We start from the raw sequence: 14074 nt of genomic DNA, 5'->3' as shown, positions 1-14074 counted from the left end.
AAATAATTCCAATCAAAATAAGGAATTGCTGATAATATAGAACATGCCATTTCACACCATTTCATGCTCAGGCAAGAAGTGGGACAGGCTATTTATACACCAAGATAAGATATCCAACCAGGAGCCTGCTGGGGCTTAAGCCCTGTCAGATTTTCTTGTAGAAAATTAACACAAATTAAACTCATACAGCGTGAACCTGAGATAAGTGCTGTGAATGAGTGTTGTTGAAGGCCAGAGCTCACTTCCCCTCATTCATTGGAATCCTCAAAAGGAAGGGAATGTACTTGAGTTTAGCAAGTATTCAGCCTCTAGGGCTGAAGACTTCACTGTAGAAATGTCTTCATTTATATCTTGCTTTAAAAATCTCTTCAAATGTCTTTGAATGCAATCCTATGGCATTTCCCTGACAGGTTGTAAAATACTTGTGTGTGTTTACAATGAAAAGAGCTAAAATTTTCTTTCCATCTTAAGATTTTTATTTGCATCCGTAAGTATATCTTTTCAAACCCCAAATCACAGCTGGCACCATTCTAGCTACATTGTTGCTAAGAGATCTGAGAGGACAATCAGGTATCTAAGCCCAGGGTGCTAGTCTGACCTCAGGAGCTGTAGAGTCAGAGCTAATGCAGCAGCCCCTTTTCACAGTGTCTTGCCTGACTAGAGACAAGAGACATGTTCTTCCCAGCTACCTCCTCACGGTCTCTTCTCTCTCCGCTGACTATGTGCATTTTTTCCCCCAATTCCCTCTTTAAACCTCTTATCGCTACTTCAGACATAATCTCCTAGGAGTACAAATCCTGGTGCGTGTAGCGACCTCACTTTCTGGTCTCAGACAAAGTGAACTTCATGTTTTAAGTTCTCTGGAATTATAGATAACTTTCTGTTTCACCAACAGAACCTCAAAGTACTCTGTGTTTCCTTTTCTTAGAACCATCATGAAATAGGCAATGTAGGAAAGATAGTTCCTCACTAGGGTTCCCTTTTAAGAAGATCCTTCATGCTCTACTTACCCAGGCCCCTAGATACTGCCAGATCCAGTATTTCCTGAGGGTGCCCAGGGTTTAGGCTAACCATGGTAGGCCCTGAAACATCTTTCCTCAAAATCAGCTCCTTCACAGGGCTTGGCAATGGAAATCAATTTCCTTTACCTATCCCAGGGAGCAGTTTTCTCACTTTAAATCCGTTTTCCCATAATCATAATTTGTTAGGTTAGCTAGCGTTTCTGCTTAGGCTAGCAGAAGCCCTTAAGCTGCTCTATCCCAATGTCCCCTATTAGTGACATATTCAAGCTCACTTGAGACTTTTAGACAGTATGGCAATTCACCAGCTCTACCTGTTCTGTATATTGGAAGGAGGAAGTCATAAAAATGGCTGCCTGAGCTCATGGAATGGAGGGGATTATCTTCTCTTGTGCCGTGGTACGACCACTCTGTGTGGCAAAAAGTGCCCATTCCCAGTCGCTGTCTTCTCAGTAGACAGGGTGAGCAAACATGCAGTCTAGATTATTCCGCAGGAAACAAAGTGCTGCTGTGCCCTACAGCATTCGCCCTCAGGTGGGCATTCCGCTATTTGCCTTCTTTTGTGATGACAGGAAAATCAAGATAACACAGTGCTCTAAATTACATTTACCCCCTAGATGTAGGAAACTGAGAACTTTAAGAAATTAAATTATAGGCGTAAGTAGGTATGTCACTGTCATTTGTGGATTCATACAATAAATTCTGCCCCTCAGGTCCTCAGATTTCAGGAGGGCAACAAAGAGTCAGTTGCTCATGAGTGTAACTTACAGCCTCAGACTGGCAGAAACAAGATGACAGGGCTTTCCTTTGAATGAATCTGAATAAAAAGAAACACTGTTAGGATCATCAAGTGCTAAAAGAAGCCACGTTGTAGCCGTGAAGAACTTGGCTAAGAAGGGACAAAAGGTCATGGGAGGGAGACGAAACAGTGAGGCGGAATTCGAACTGGGGACGGTGTAGGTTGTCCGTAAGGAAAACCTATCATAGCCATGGGATTTGTTTGAATTTGGTACACATTTCCAGAGGAAGTCATGAAGGCCCATGACTTGAGGCACCAGATCTTGACTAGACAAAAATACTTCAATTCATTCCACAGCCTGTGACACTGCTCAAGCAGATAATCAAAAAGATTATCTCCCAGCTTGGGTTTTTCTCCCTCTTAAATTTTCTCATTTTGCAGAACATTTTTTTTATACTGCCCTGGTTTTTCATTGCATTATGTATTGCTAACATACTGGGAATATGCCCTGTAAGTGAGAGATTGTAACCAGTTTTGTGATGAAAATAACTTCTAATGCCAGCGTCTTGGTTTCCTGGCATAGTTTAGAGCCAGGATTAGAGCTGAGAATAATACCTAGAAGTTATTCAGTTCTGTTTGGTCTTCTAAGCTTCACCCAAACTATGCTTTTTGTCTACAGATCGCAATGAATGTCAAGAAATCCCCAATATATGCAGCCATGGGCAGTGTATCGACACAGTTGGAAGCTTCTACTGCCTTTGCCACACTGGTTTTAAAACAAATGCTGATCAAACCATGTGTTTGGGTGAGTATGTGATGATCATTTCATTTCTTATTTCATATCCTATTGGAAAATCCATTTGCATCTGAATGTATATAAGAGCCAATGCTAAACTTTTCATTAGGTGCTTTGCTAGTTATAAAATAAAAACATAGACATGTAGTATTAACATCCTTTAGTAATCTGGCAATATGAGCATAATAAATCTCTTCCTTGATATTCATTTGGCTGTCAGCTCAGAAAAACTTTTGAGTAAGGGAAAAATTGAGGAAGGCATTAAGACAAAAAATGACTTTTTATTAATGTTAGTAGCCTATTATTCTTTTATAATATCCATGTGGGTTTGCCTTATTGCAACACAGTGCAGCTTTTGAGTGTTTCAGAATGAATGTTTATTGAGAAGGGTCTTTAGTTTGCACCAGATTCTCAGAAGCAAATGTATAGATTGTATAAAGGCAAAAAATATTAAAGAAATATTTTCTTAATGGAAAAGAGCCCAAGATTTTAAATCTCTTCCTTGGTTTCAGTACTGAATCAGGATGCTGATTCAATATGTAATCAATCATTTTTTCTTTTCTTTCCTTTCTTTTTCTACTTTAAAGCAACATCCATTAAGTCTTTTGGGTACTTCATGAACATGAATCAGTTTCACAGCTGGAAAAGAACAGTCTGTAAAATAATGTTTAAAGTGCTTGCCTTTGGCTCTAATTGGATTCATCCATCAGGGAACATTCTCATAAAGGTTTGTCTTCTTCAGAGCAGATTACAAGTTTTAGATTGAAGCAGGATAGTCTGCCTTGCTCATCTCTGAGAAGCTCACCCTGCACGGCCATGAGACCCTGCCCAACTCTCTTTCTCCCTCCTGCATCTAAATTATCTAGAATCTCCTACCAGAGAACCTGCCTAGCCTGGCTAAAAATGAATGAAAGCAGAAGCTCTTGATTGCTGGTTGGGTGACTCATCTGGATGCAGTCTTCAACCAGCTACACCTTGGGATCACTTTGGGGTCAGCAACATTTCTTGATTTAGGATTATAGATAATTTATCTTCATGTCTCAAATTTGAAAGGAAAGGAGATCCTAACTCTGACAGTCCGTGTTGCTAACCCGAGATGTTGCCTTCCAATCCCTCCTCCTCCCTTCACCCTGGCCCTCCTACTTCTGTCTGCCTCTCACAAACCAGCAGTATCAACTTTCTTTCATTTAAACTTTTTATTTTCTCCTTAATATTGCACATCTACTCTTCAAAGAAAGATGTTAAGTCTGTACAAGGTAGTAAAAGAGAAAAGTCATAGACCAATAAAAAGACTAACAGCAACGCAAGAGTGAATAGGAAGCGCCAGAGTAAGTGCCATCACACTGGGACAGTTTAGAAGAGTGACATAACAAGTCACCATTGGCAGGAGTGGTCATGGGTTTTTAAGGGGTGGACTGCAAAAAAGGAAAGGATGTCTAAAATACCAGGTATGTTAGAAAGCTAATTTATTGTGTTGTTGTTTTTGGGGTAATACCAGGTGACTCACCACTTTTTGGTAAATTGCAGTGAGAATCTTAAAAGCTGAAGTTTGCCAAAAGTGGCAGCAAATCCAGGCCCAGATGCACACAGAATTTTCCATTTCCAAGTGAAAATATTTGAGAAAAGTGGCAAGGGCGGAGAATTCTAGAAGTACATAGAGTAAAATACTTCTTGTCCAGTTCTCATGTCCTTAGCTTGCCATCTTTCATATGCCAACCAAAGAAATTGTTTATTCCCAAGGCTGAGATCCTGGTCTCTCGGCTGAATCTTGCAGGGAGCTGCCTCCATGGAGCTGGTACCACATCACAAAATTCTCTACGGCTGACACTTTGTGAACCTCAAGTGCCCTATGAACCAGGGAACTGCCAAACCTCTTCTTCTGTTAATAATGATTTTTCCCTATGGCCTTTGCTCCTATTAGACATAAATGAGTGTGAGAGAGATGCCTGTGGGAATGGGACTTGCCGAAACACAATCGGTTCCTTCAACTGCCGCTGTAACCATGGTTTCATCCTGTCTCACAACAATGACTGTATAGGTGCGTATGCAAGAGTGGGCCACGGAGGAGGTCAGTTTTATATGTGTTATATTAGCATCTTCTCCTGTGTGCCAGCTGTCTTTTTTTAAATATATGCCATCACATAACAGTTGGTTAAAAGACTTGTCAAATATAGTGTGTTAATTAAAAGTCAAATATAGTAACTGCAGCCATTACTTTAATTAAAATGCTCATTAGCAGCTATAATTTTTATGTATACTGTGTTGTGAATTAAATAAATTTCAAAATAAATCGATTATGTTTTAAAACATGCAAAAAGGATTCTTTGTATAGAAATTATATAATTCAGGAAAAATGTGGACCTGCTTGTCTAGATGTGTCATGATAGCCTCTCTGAAAAAAAGTAAATAATGGAATCTATGAAATCCTCCATATAAAACATGCTAGGTTATTCATAAGTGAGAGATGAACCAAATTTTATATTGTGCTAGAGACAAATTTTATATGCTTCTAATTATGAGACTACTTAATGATGCCTTCAGCTATCTTGTGTTTTAGTCATTTAATTTTAACCTTTAAAAATGAAGCTGAAAGGAAGATCAAAATGAGGCTCATATCAAATTCTAATATAAATTACAAATCTCCAATTCATAGAATCGTGTTAGGTTTTGACAAATGAGTCAAGGCATGCCTATTAGGACAGACTAACTGGCCCCTGGCATTTCTTACATTTGGCTGAGGGAGCAAAGGCCCCTGAAATTCAGAAAAAGTATTGTTCCCTCTAAAGGTTTTGATTATTGCTGGGACTGTGGCATTTTCTTTGGAATATAGCAAAGGATTGTTTTCTCTGTTGGCAGATGTGGATGAATGTGCAACTGGAAATGGGAACCTTTGCAGAAATGGGCAGTGCATCAATACCGTGGGGTCCTTTCAGTGTCAGTGCCACGAAGGCTATGAGGTGGCTCCGGACGGAAGAACCTGCGTGGGTGAGTGTTGCCCCAGAGTGTCCCTCCGGAATGTGCGCAGAGCCCACTCAGAGGATCACATATCTCCACTACAACCCTTCCTCCAGATCCCTGCAGGAAGACACTCAAGAGTAGAGCTACACTGATCTTGCCTGTAAACTGTGTGTGTGTGTGTATGCACATACATATATATACATATATATATGGTATACATGCCACTTTTCTCCCTATTTTTAAAAATTAAGTTATTGTACCGACAAAGAACAGTTAAATGGTTAAATTTGACAGTTAGATTGTTCTATAAACCATTGTAATTCCCTTTCTTGTATTTTTTTCTTCAAAATAACTTTCTAGTAAACTCTAATGTAATCTTTTGGGTTCCCTCAGAAATCTTTATACCCATTGACTTTTCACATACTCTACTTTTCTGGAAATATTTAATTTATGGTAAGTCAAATAAAATATGGTTTTTATATTGCACACATCTGAAAGGTGGTAGAGCTTGTTTTTATTACATCATTCATTTTTACACATGGTAGAGTTTTGTGGACTTTTGTTTTTTTGTATTTCTTTGATATGATTCCCATCTCTTTGAATTTTAATTGCTTGGTGGAAATCACGTCAGTAGGAACCTCTTCTTTCTGTTTTCCTTTTCTTGGCAGATGTCAATGAATGTCTTCTAGAACCTGGAAAATGTGCACCAGGCACCTGTCAAAACTTGGATGGGTCCTACAGATGCATTTGTCCACCTGGATACAGTCTACAAAATGACAAGTGTGAAGGTAGGGGGCCTGTCAGTGTTTGGAAATGAGCAGTATTGTTCACTGCCCTGGCACTGTCAAAGTCAAAATTTCTGTGATGTGAGATGGTCTTCATTTTGGAATACTTAATCCAAAACAAACCCAAGGGCAGAAGCCGTGACTTACAGCCTCATACTTAGGTGATAAGATAAGAACTGGACTTCTCAGACTCACTGATGAAGCTGATTTGCTCTGTGCACATGGGTGGTCATATGACCCTGACCCTTTTCCAGTGAGTTTTTATGCAACTTTGAAAAGTCCTGGATTACATATTTTTAAGTATCAGTAGGTTGCAACTAAAAATAGCTTCTTGTTTCCAGTTAAAATCTTTAAGTGACCACATTCAAGGTTAGATAAATGTGGCTGTGTAACTTGTCTGTGTTGTTCTGGCCTATAGAGTGATGGAAATGTGTTAATACAAATACATTCTCAGCAAATTTTATAGCACTGCATTCTATAATATGTATGTCATTGAACTGAATGAAAGATCTTAATTGCCAGAACTTCATAAGTAAGTAGGTTGAAAGGATTTTAAGAAGTCACCTAGTCTATGCTTCCACCTATGAACATGTCTGTATCTAATTCATAATGAATAAGCATCTTCTCCACTTTTAATATCCTCAATGAGAAATTTTATTATATAGTCAATTCAAATTACAATCAGGTGATAATATTCTAAACGGAAACATTTAATCAAAATTAGGCCTAAATGCAAATTATTATGAGTTATTTTATGTTTATTAAAGATTGGCTTTAGTCATTCCATAATTAATGCAAAACTCACCTACACTGAATAGAATGGAAATGTATAGAAAGAAAAAACAACTTCCCAAATAGTCAATAAATGTGCCCACTCTACAATCTTTGTCCCCACCCTTATGAAGTCGTCACCTAGAGGTTAATTTCCACCATGGAATCATAACAATCACAAAACAACAATCAAAAATAAATTCGTGAGCATTTTTACAAAAGTTGGCTTTTGTTTTATGAAAAGATTGTATGTGGGTGTGGAGGGGGTGTGGAACAGAGCAATTCAATCACCACCAGCAGTTCAGCTTCGTTAATGCATTACAGGAAACATGCTGTAATTATAAATGCAACATAATAGTGTGGAGTGAAGAGGCTGGTTTCGCACTGTACAGGAAGATAATCACTTGATATTGCACATTTCTAGAACATATTGTAGGGGTATTTACAATATTAAGTCAAGATAGCAGAGTTAATTTCCTAACTCTTCCTTAGTTAGGCCTCTCGGAAATAAAGTTGTATAATGAGAATCCATTTTGGTGTGCGTAGAACTCTGCACGAATGTGAAAATGAAGAGCCTCAAGATATAAAAAAAAAACATGTTTTATTGAAAAAAGTATTTCCATAAAAATATCATGGCTTAGAGTCAAGGCTTAACTTTTTCACTACAAATTCCTACTGAAAGTCAGGATAGGTAAGTCTGTTGGAAAGAGTGGCCATGCTTTTTTCATACACAGGATAATCATGTAATTTACTGATCACCCTGAGACAGTTTTCAAGAGGGTGCTATTAATAATGAAGCCAGGACAACAGGCATAAGCTAAGACTCTCCCAGGCAAAAACTAGGGTACATGGTTACCCAAGCCATTCAAACTTCATTGCAGACCACCTATAATCACCCCTTCCCAGTAGCCGAGATATGTTAATACACTAAAGAAGACATGTCATAATTATAAGTGTATCAAATTCCTATGTGCTGTATGATAGAGAAACTACAACCTGTATTAGGAAGTATTTTTGTGTCTTCAGAAATTAACCTGCAAATGAGAGTTAGGAGCCCCATCTCCCATGATATCTTTAGACTGTATTGCATAGGATTAATTTCATGAGTAAAATTCATGGTTTTAGGACTGTAACGTGGGGTATTGTGGAAGCATTGTAAATGGTTGAAAGGGTCCAAAGACCTTGATCTTTCAACTAAGTGTCAACACAATTAAAATTTCAGAGCTTCTGCTTACTGTGCAGTGGTGAAGTCAGACTGGAGTTTCTTACTTCTTTCCTAGCTTAGGACAGCATGAAATTACTCCAACCTTTTCTAATTATCAAGCAACTCAGTCTGGGTAAGAAATGTCTGTCATTGCATCCTGTAGAAGGCACTTGCAGACTTTATTTTTACATAAGAAATGTCAAAATTAATTTTTTAAAACACACGACTCAGAGCCTTATGCTGTAGGAAAGATCTTCCTTACCGGAAGAGCCTTGAAATTCAGTCGCACTTTGTACTTCGACACCTTGTGTTTGGTACTGGGTGGTGTTTTGACTGTGACATGTGTAATTCTCTTAGATATTGATGAGTGTGTTGAAGAGCCAGAAATCTGTGCGCTGGGCACATGCAGTAACACTGAAGGCAGCTTCAAATGTCTGTGTCCAGATGGCTTCTCCTTGTCCTCCACTGGAAGAAGGTGCCAAGGTAAGTGCCTTTGAAGGCTTTAAACCTTCATTACTCTGTGTTTACGTGTTGTGGTTTTAGTTTTTAAACATGGCAAAGCTTTGATTCTTTGTGAGAGACAAGATGAAGAGTTTTCATTCACCCAGAGGTCTAATGCTTACCGTATGTCAGAACGTTCATTTTTATTCATCCATCAAGGTATGGTTGCTTATATGACAACTCTCCTGGCACTTACACCTGTCTCCCCCCTAAGAATGTAGATGCTGACAGGTCGGTCAGCAGACCACCAGCTATGAGCACCAAGGATAGCAGACTGGGCGAAGGTCAGCTCCATGGTCTCTGCCTCTGAAGAGTAATTGGTGTAAATTTGGGCCAAAACTTAGGCTTTCAGTCAAAAAATGCAGATGACTCCATATGTTCCCAGGATATAGTGCCTATCCCTTACATCACAAGTTTTCTAAGAAAACAGAAAAGTAAACTTGAACTGACCAGGATTCTTGCTGGGCCATAGTCTGTTTTCAGGAATAATACTTGTGAACTTAAAAAAACAGATCATAAGGGAACCTGAATTCAGGCATAGCACTGCGGACTATGTCCCAGAAACCTGTTCATAGGTACAGAACAATACAATTGTATGTGTTTATCTACTTATGCAAACTAGTTTAGTGAATTCAGTACCAAAAACCCACCTGAGCACACATATTCCCCTCCCTCAGCCCTCTGTGCTTGATTTTGTGTTTTATTGTTCAGGGGTTATTTTGTTTTGTTTCATTTTGCTTCCTTCCGTGTAAATAAGAGGCAATGGATATCATTTAAGATTCTAGAAATTGGGTTTGAGGCTTTGGCACTGCCGTTTTTAGACTAGAGCAAGTCATTTAATCTTCTGGAAGATCAATTTCCTCATTTTAAACAATAATAATACCTGTCCAACCAATCTGATTGAATATGTAACACAGCTTTGTTTTGTTTTAGGTTCTGAGTTTCTGAGTTCTTCATAGGCTCTCGCTATTCTGCTGATTCCCTCTATGCTTCATCTGGCCTTTTTGTCACCTGGTATTTAAGTGTGAAAGGGGAGTTGAGATTGTCTGGTTTGTTGGATCTTAGAGGTGGCTCTCAGGGCCTGTGTGGATTTCAGGGGTGTGGGTTGGGTGGTGCTTGATTTGAGCAGATATTCTGTCCTCATGGTGCAGACCGGCCAGATAACTTCTAACTCCTACTGCCTTGTTTTCATGTGCCTTTGGCTTGGCCTGAGTTTGGAAAGAAAGTGGGGAGAAACCAGGTATGAATCTGCCGATGTGGCAGGCCGTAGGAAACTCATAGGCTATTAATTCAATTTGCACTGGCCTGTCACAGAGCAAGCTAACACTGCAGGAAGAATCAGCCCAGCTGTGAGCAGTGCTGCCACATGCTCAGCTCCAAGAGGCAGAGCCAGAATTGAGGAATGCAAGCAGGGAAAGTGAGTCTTGTAGTTCTGGTGAAATTTCAGAGGTCATGAAGGCCTCTTTGCAGATGGATTGGTAAACAGGCATCCTAGCAAGCCCTAGTTAAAGTGTGGGTGAGCACAGCTCTCTTTCCCAATCCAAGGCACCTTTGATTAATAAACCAATTCTAGAGAATCACCACAAGCAAATTAAATCCCTCACAGAGCACAGATTCTGCTGGAGCCAGGGAATCAAGAGCTGGGTTAAGAATCGTGTAAGATTATGAATTAGGAGTCAGGCTTCTGTTGCCCATAAACTGAGAAAATTATACAGAACCACCAATAATGTTTCTGGAGGAACAGATGTGATAGGACTCAGGTGAAGGGAACCCGGCGTCTGAAGGCTGGCCATTGTAAACAAGCCACACCCACTGGCTGAGTTCATTGAAGGAAATTTGTCACTTAGTCTCACTCTAAACTGCATGTGTTTGAGCCTCGATAATGCCTGGATTTTTTTTCAGGGGATAAGGTGGTAGAGTGGTGTTGGGGAAACAGGGCTGGGGTATGGAATGGGGTCAGTGATGAAAGGAAAAGGGAATGAGAATTTTAGGAGACCAGTATGAGAACATGCATGTATCTGGGTTTAAAAGAAACATGACTAGCTGGAAGACAAAGGAGAAAATTAAGTTTTGATATATTTGTTGAGACATTTTTGTGAATAGTCACTAGATTATATCTTAAGACAGTTATAGGCATAAATAATAAAAACAGCACTGATAAATACAACACATTGTATGTGACAATGAACTTGAAGAGTAAGGCAAATCAAAAGGTATCCTACAAGAAACTACTATTTGTTAAATCCTGAAGCTTCACAGCAAAGCCAGCATTTGGATGGCAGACACACTGCAGGATGGGGGCTGGCTTTTATTGTTCTTGACCTTCAGAAGAGTAGTTCACCAAAATGTTCCTGATTTTAACAGATGTAGAAGTAGAGTAGAAACTAGCAAGATAATTTATCTGAAAGAGTTGGTTAAAGAAGTTAAACAGATGTGATAGGGCTCAGATAGGGCTTCACAGATGTGAAGGGATCTAAGTTCATAAGGAAGGACAACTGAATCTGGCTTTCCAGAGCCTGGTAAATATGAATGATGATGGATAGATAGATAGATAGATAGATAGATAGATAGATAGATAGATAGATAGATAGATAGATAGATAGATGATAGATAGATAGATATTTTTACTTTTATTCATGAAAATCTTCTGCTGTGATCTTTGGCAACTCAGTTAGTCTTACATTGTCTCCTTTGTTGTGAAATAAAAGCTGGTGAAATTGTTTTAACAGAAATGCATGGGTGACTACAGTAGTATGCTCCCTGGGATTGAAAAACAGTGACAGGAGAGAGCAGGCCTGGTCAGAAACAGAGAAAAGGGAATTGTACAAACTGGATAGGAAAGCATTTCCTTTAAACCTGCAGATTTTGGCCTCTGTGTAACTAGAGAGGAATCTGCGAGGCTTTGGGAGTCAAATTTGAGGGAAAACACACTCCGGGCTCTTGGATGAACTCACTTTATAGAGTTCCCCAATTTACTCTGTAAGAAATGGAAAAGTCAGTTTCCAAAATTATCTCACGCAGTGTTGGAGAACTTTGTAGGAATAAGAGTCCATCTTCTTTGTTGGAGTCATCAAGAAATAATTGATATTATGTATGTTATAATATATAATATATTCTTTGGAAGAAAGATTATTCTCATTCCCATCCACCCAAGTCTCTGCCTCCCCCTTTACTTTCCCTTTCTCTGTTGAACCAAACAAGCTTCTGTGTGTGTGTGTGTGTGTGTGTGTGTGTGTGTGTGTGTGTGTGTGTGTGTGTAGAATTGAGTAGCTGCACAGGGAATGATCATTGTGTTGTATTTTTGCCATTTCACAAAATTGCCACATTTTTTTTGCTCTATGCCTGGAATCGTGGGTTTTATTTTGGTTCCAGGGAGTAGAGGATATGAAACCAACAGCCTAGTGTGATATCAGTGAGTACTAGACCTGGGAGGTCTACCGCAACCTAGTGTGCTGGCTAAATGTTATCTAGCACATGTGTAAGCAGAGCTATCAATGAAGGGATCTTGTGAATAATTGCATTTCTGAATGTCCCCACCTGAAGTCACTGATACCAGTTTTAAAATGTGACAGTGTTGGATTTTATTATTCACATCAAATTATTTTGGAAAATTGGCTAAAATGAGGAATAATAAGGTGAAAACCCCAGAGATGTATTCATCAGATTTCACTACAAAAATTACCTATGACTTTACAGATCTGAGCTCAGCTATTATTATAATTGCTTAAGGAGCATTAGTATAGGAATGAGACGAGAACACATTCAGCAAGATGGATGATTTCTTGTTTCCTATTATATAGTTATGATTTAGTAGGAAAGCAACTAAAGGGTCTCTTGAATTTATGCTGTAGATTTGCGAATGAGCTACTGCTATGCCAAGTTTGAAGGAGGAAAGTGTTCATCACCCAAATCCAGAAATCACTCCAAGCAGGAATGCTGCTGTGCCTTGAAGGGAGAAGGCTGGGGAGACCCCTGTGAGCTGTGCCCCACTGAGCCAGATGGTATGTCTACCACCTGCATCTTTCTTTGGGTCATTCAAGGTGCAGATCGGCATGAAATAAGAAAGACTGTAGGCCCTCAAGAAAATAAAACAATTTCATTTAATTATAAGTCTAAGTAAAATGTTGATTAAAATGATTTTATCTTGGGAGCTGGGTCATTCTTTTCTTTTGAACTATGTTATGAATCATAGCGGCCCAAGTAGGAAGCACACCAGCTCTGGGGATCTTGGTAACCTCCTCTGGTATCCAGGCTTGTCTTGTTCATCATTTGCCAATTTCTTCAGCAGGTGGTAATTTGGCCATCGCACAGTGCTTGGGGAGGAGGCTGTAGCTAACTGCCTATCATTAATTATATAATTGGTCTATCTATTAATGAGTGTGCATCTCCACCACAGAGGCCTTCCGCCAGATCTGTCCCTATGGAAGTGGCATTATTGTGGGACCTGATGATTCAGCAGTTGGTGAGTGGCCTGTGCTGGATTCTCAGCACTTCTTAATACTCTCAACCAGCTTCTTCCTTGCCCTTTCTCCAGCTGTTCTTAGGTCTCTGCGTTTACCTTAGAAAATTCAGCTCCTTTTGTCTTTTCATTTTGATGCCAATTATATTACTGTACTGCATGCTAATGTATGCTAATATAAGATATTTCATTGATTAGACATGGAAATGATCATAGTTTACTTCTGTGTTTAAAAAAATACCTTGTTATTCACTTTCTTCCTCCTTTGCTTAAGATATGGATGAGTGCAAAGAACCTGATGTCTGTAAGCACGGGCAGTGCATCAATACGGATGGCTCCTATCGCTGCGAATGTCCCTTTGGTTACGTCCTGGAAGGGAATGAATGTGTGGGTGAGTAATAAGGCAGTTTCCTCCACTGGGATTTTAAAGATTAGATTAAGCTATACAGCACTCACACTAGGAAGTATAAGTACCAAATGGGGCAGAAATCAGTTTCATCCATTCACTCATTCATCTTTATCTAGCACATGTCCCGGGCACTGTGTTGGGCTTTACAGTTATAGCAGTGAGCGAAGCCCACACGGTCCTTCCTTGCATGACCCTTACAGTCTAACGGCAAAGATGCAGGACATGTTTGAAGAGGGAGTGGAAAGAGCAACATCATAATGAAAGTCTTAGTGAAATTTTTTAAAAAATTGGTAATGGTCATAATCTTGCATTTCCTCAATATGTAAATTATAAAATTATAAAATAGTAATATGAAGGGCTGTGTACACAGTGAAAAATTCCTCTTATTTAACCCTCTTAGAATTTCAGAGAATGGTTCCTATGGCTAACCTCC

General features: G+C 39.3%; 1 protein-coding gene across 3 annotated transcripts in view; it reads left to right on the top strand.

Moving 5' to 3' along the window:
* Nucleotides 1–14074, top strand: part of FBN1 (fibrillin 1) — a 236413-nt gene that overhangs the window by 199544 nt on the left and 22795 nt on the right. For all 3 annotated transcript variants that reach the window (XM_073211771.1, XM_073211772.1, XM_017680284.3), the window contains 8 exons: nucleotides 2438–2563; nucleotides 4476–4592; nucleotides 5411–5539; nucleotides 6181–6300; nucleotides 8630–8755; nucleotides 12625–12774; nucleotides 13170–13235; nucleotides 13507–13623. In XM_073211771.1, coding sequence (XP_073067872.1) covers nucleotides 2438–2563; nucleotides 4476–4592; nucleotides 5411–5539; nucleotides 6181–6300; nucleotides 8630–8755; nucleotides 12625–12774; nucleotides 13170–13235; nucleotides 13507–13623 — 951 coding nt within the window. The remainder of the gene's footprint in view (nucleotides 1–2437; nucleotides 2564–4475; nucleotides 4593–5410; nucleotides 5540–6180; nucleotides 6301–8629; nucleotides 8756–12624; nucleotides 12775–13169; nucleotides 13236–13506; nucleotides 13624–14074) is intronic.

Source organism: Manis javanica, chromosome 8 (assembly GCF_040802235.1).
Source record: "Manis javanica isolate MJ-LG chromosome 8, MJ_LKY, whole genome shotgun sequence".
NCBI classification, from domain to species: Eukaryota; Metazoa; Chordata; class Mammalia; order Pholidota; family Manidae; genus Manis; species Manis javanica.
Note: the sequence above shows the minus strand (reverse complement) of the source record. Positions and strands in the feature narration are given on the sequence as shown.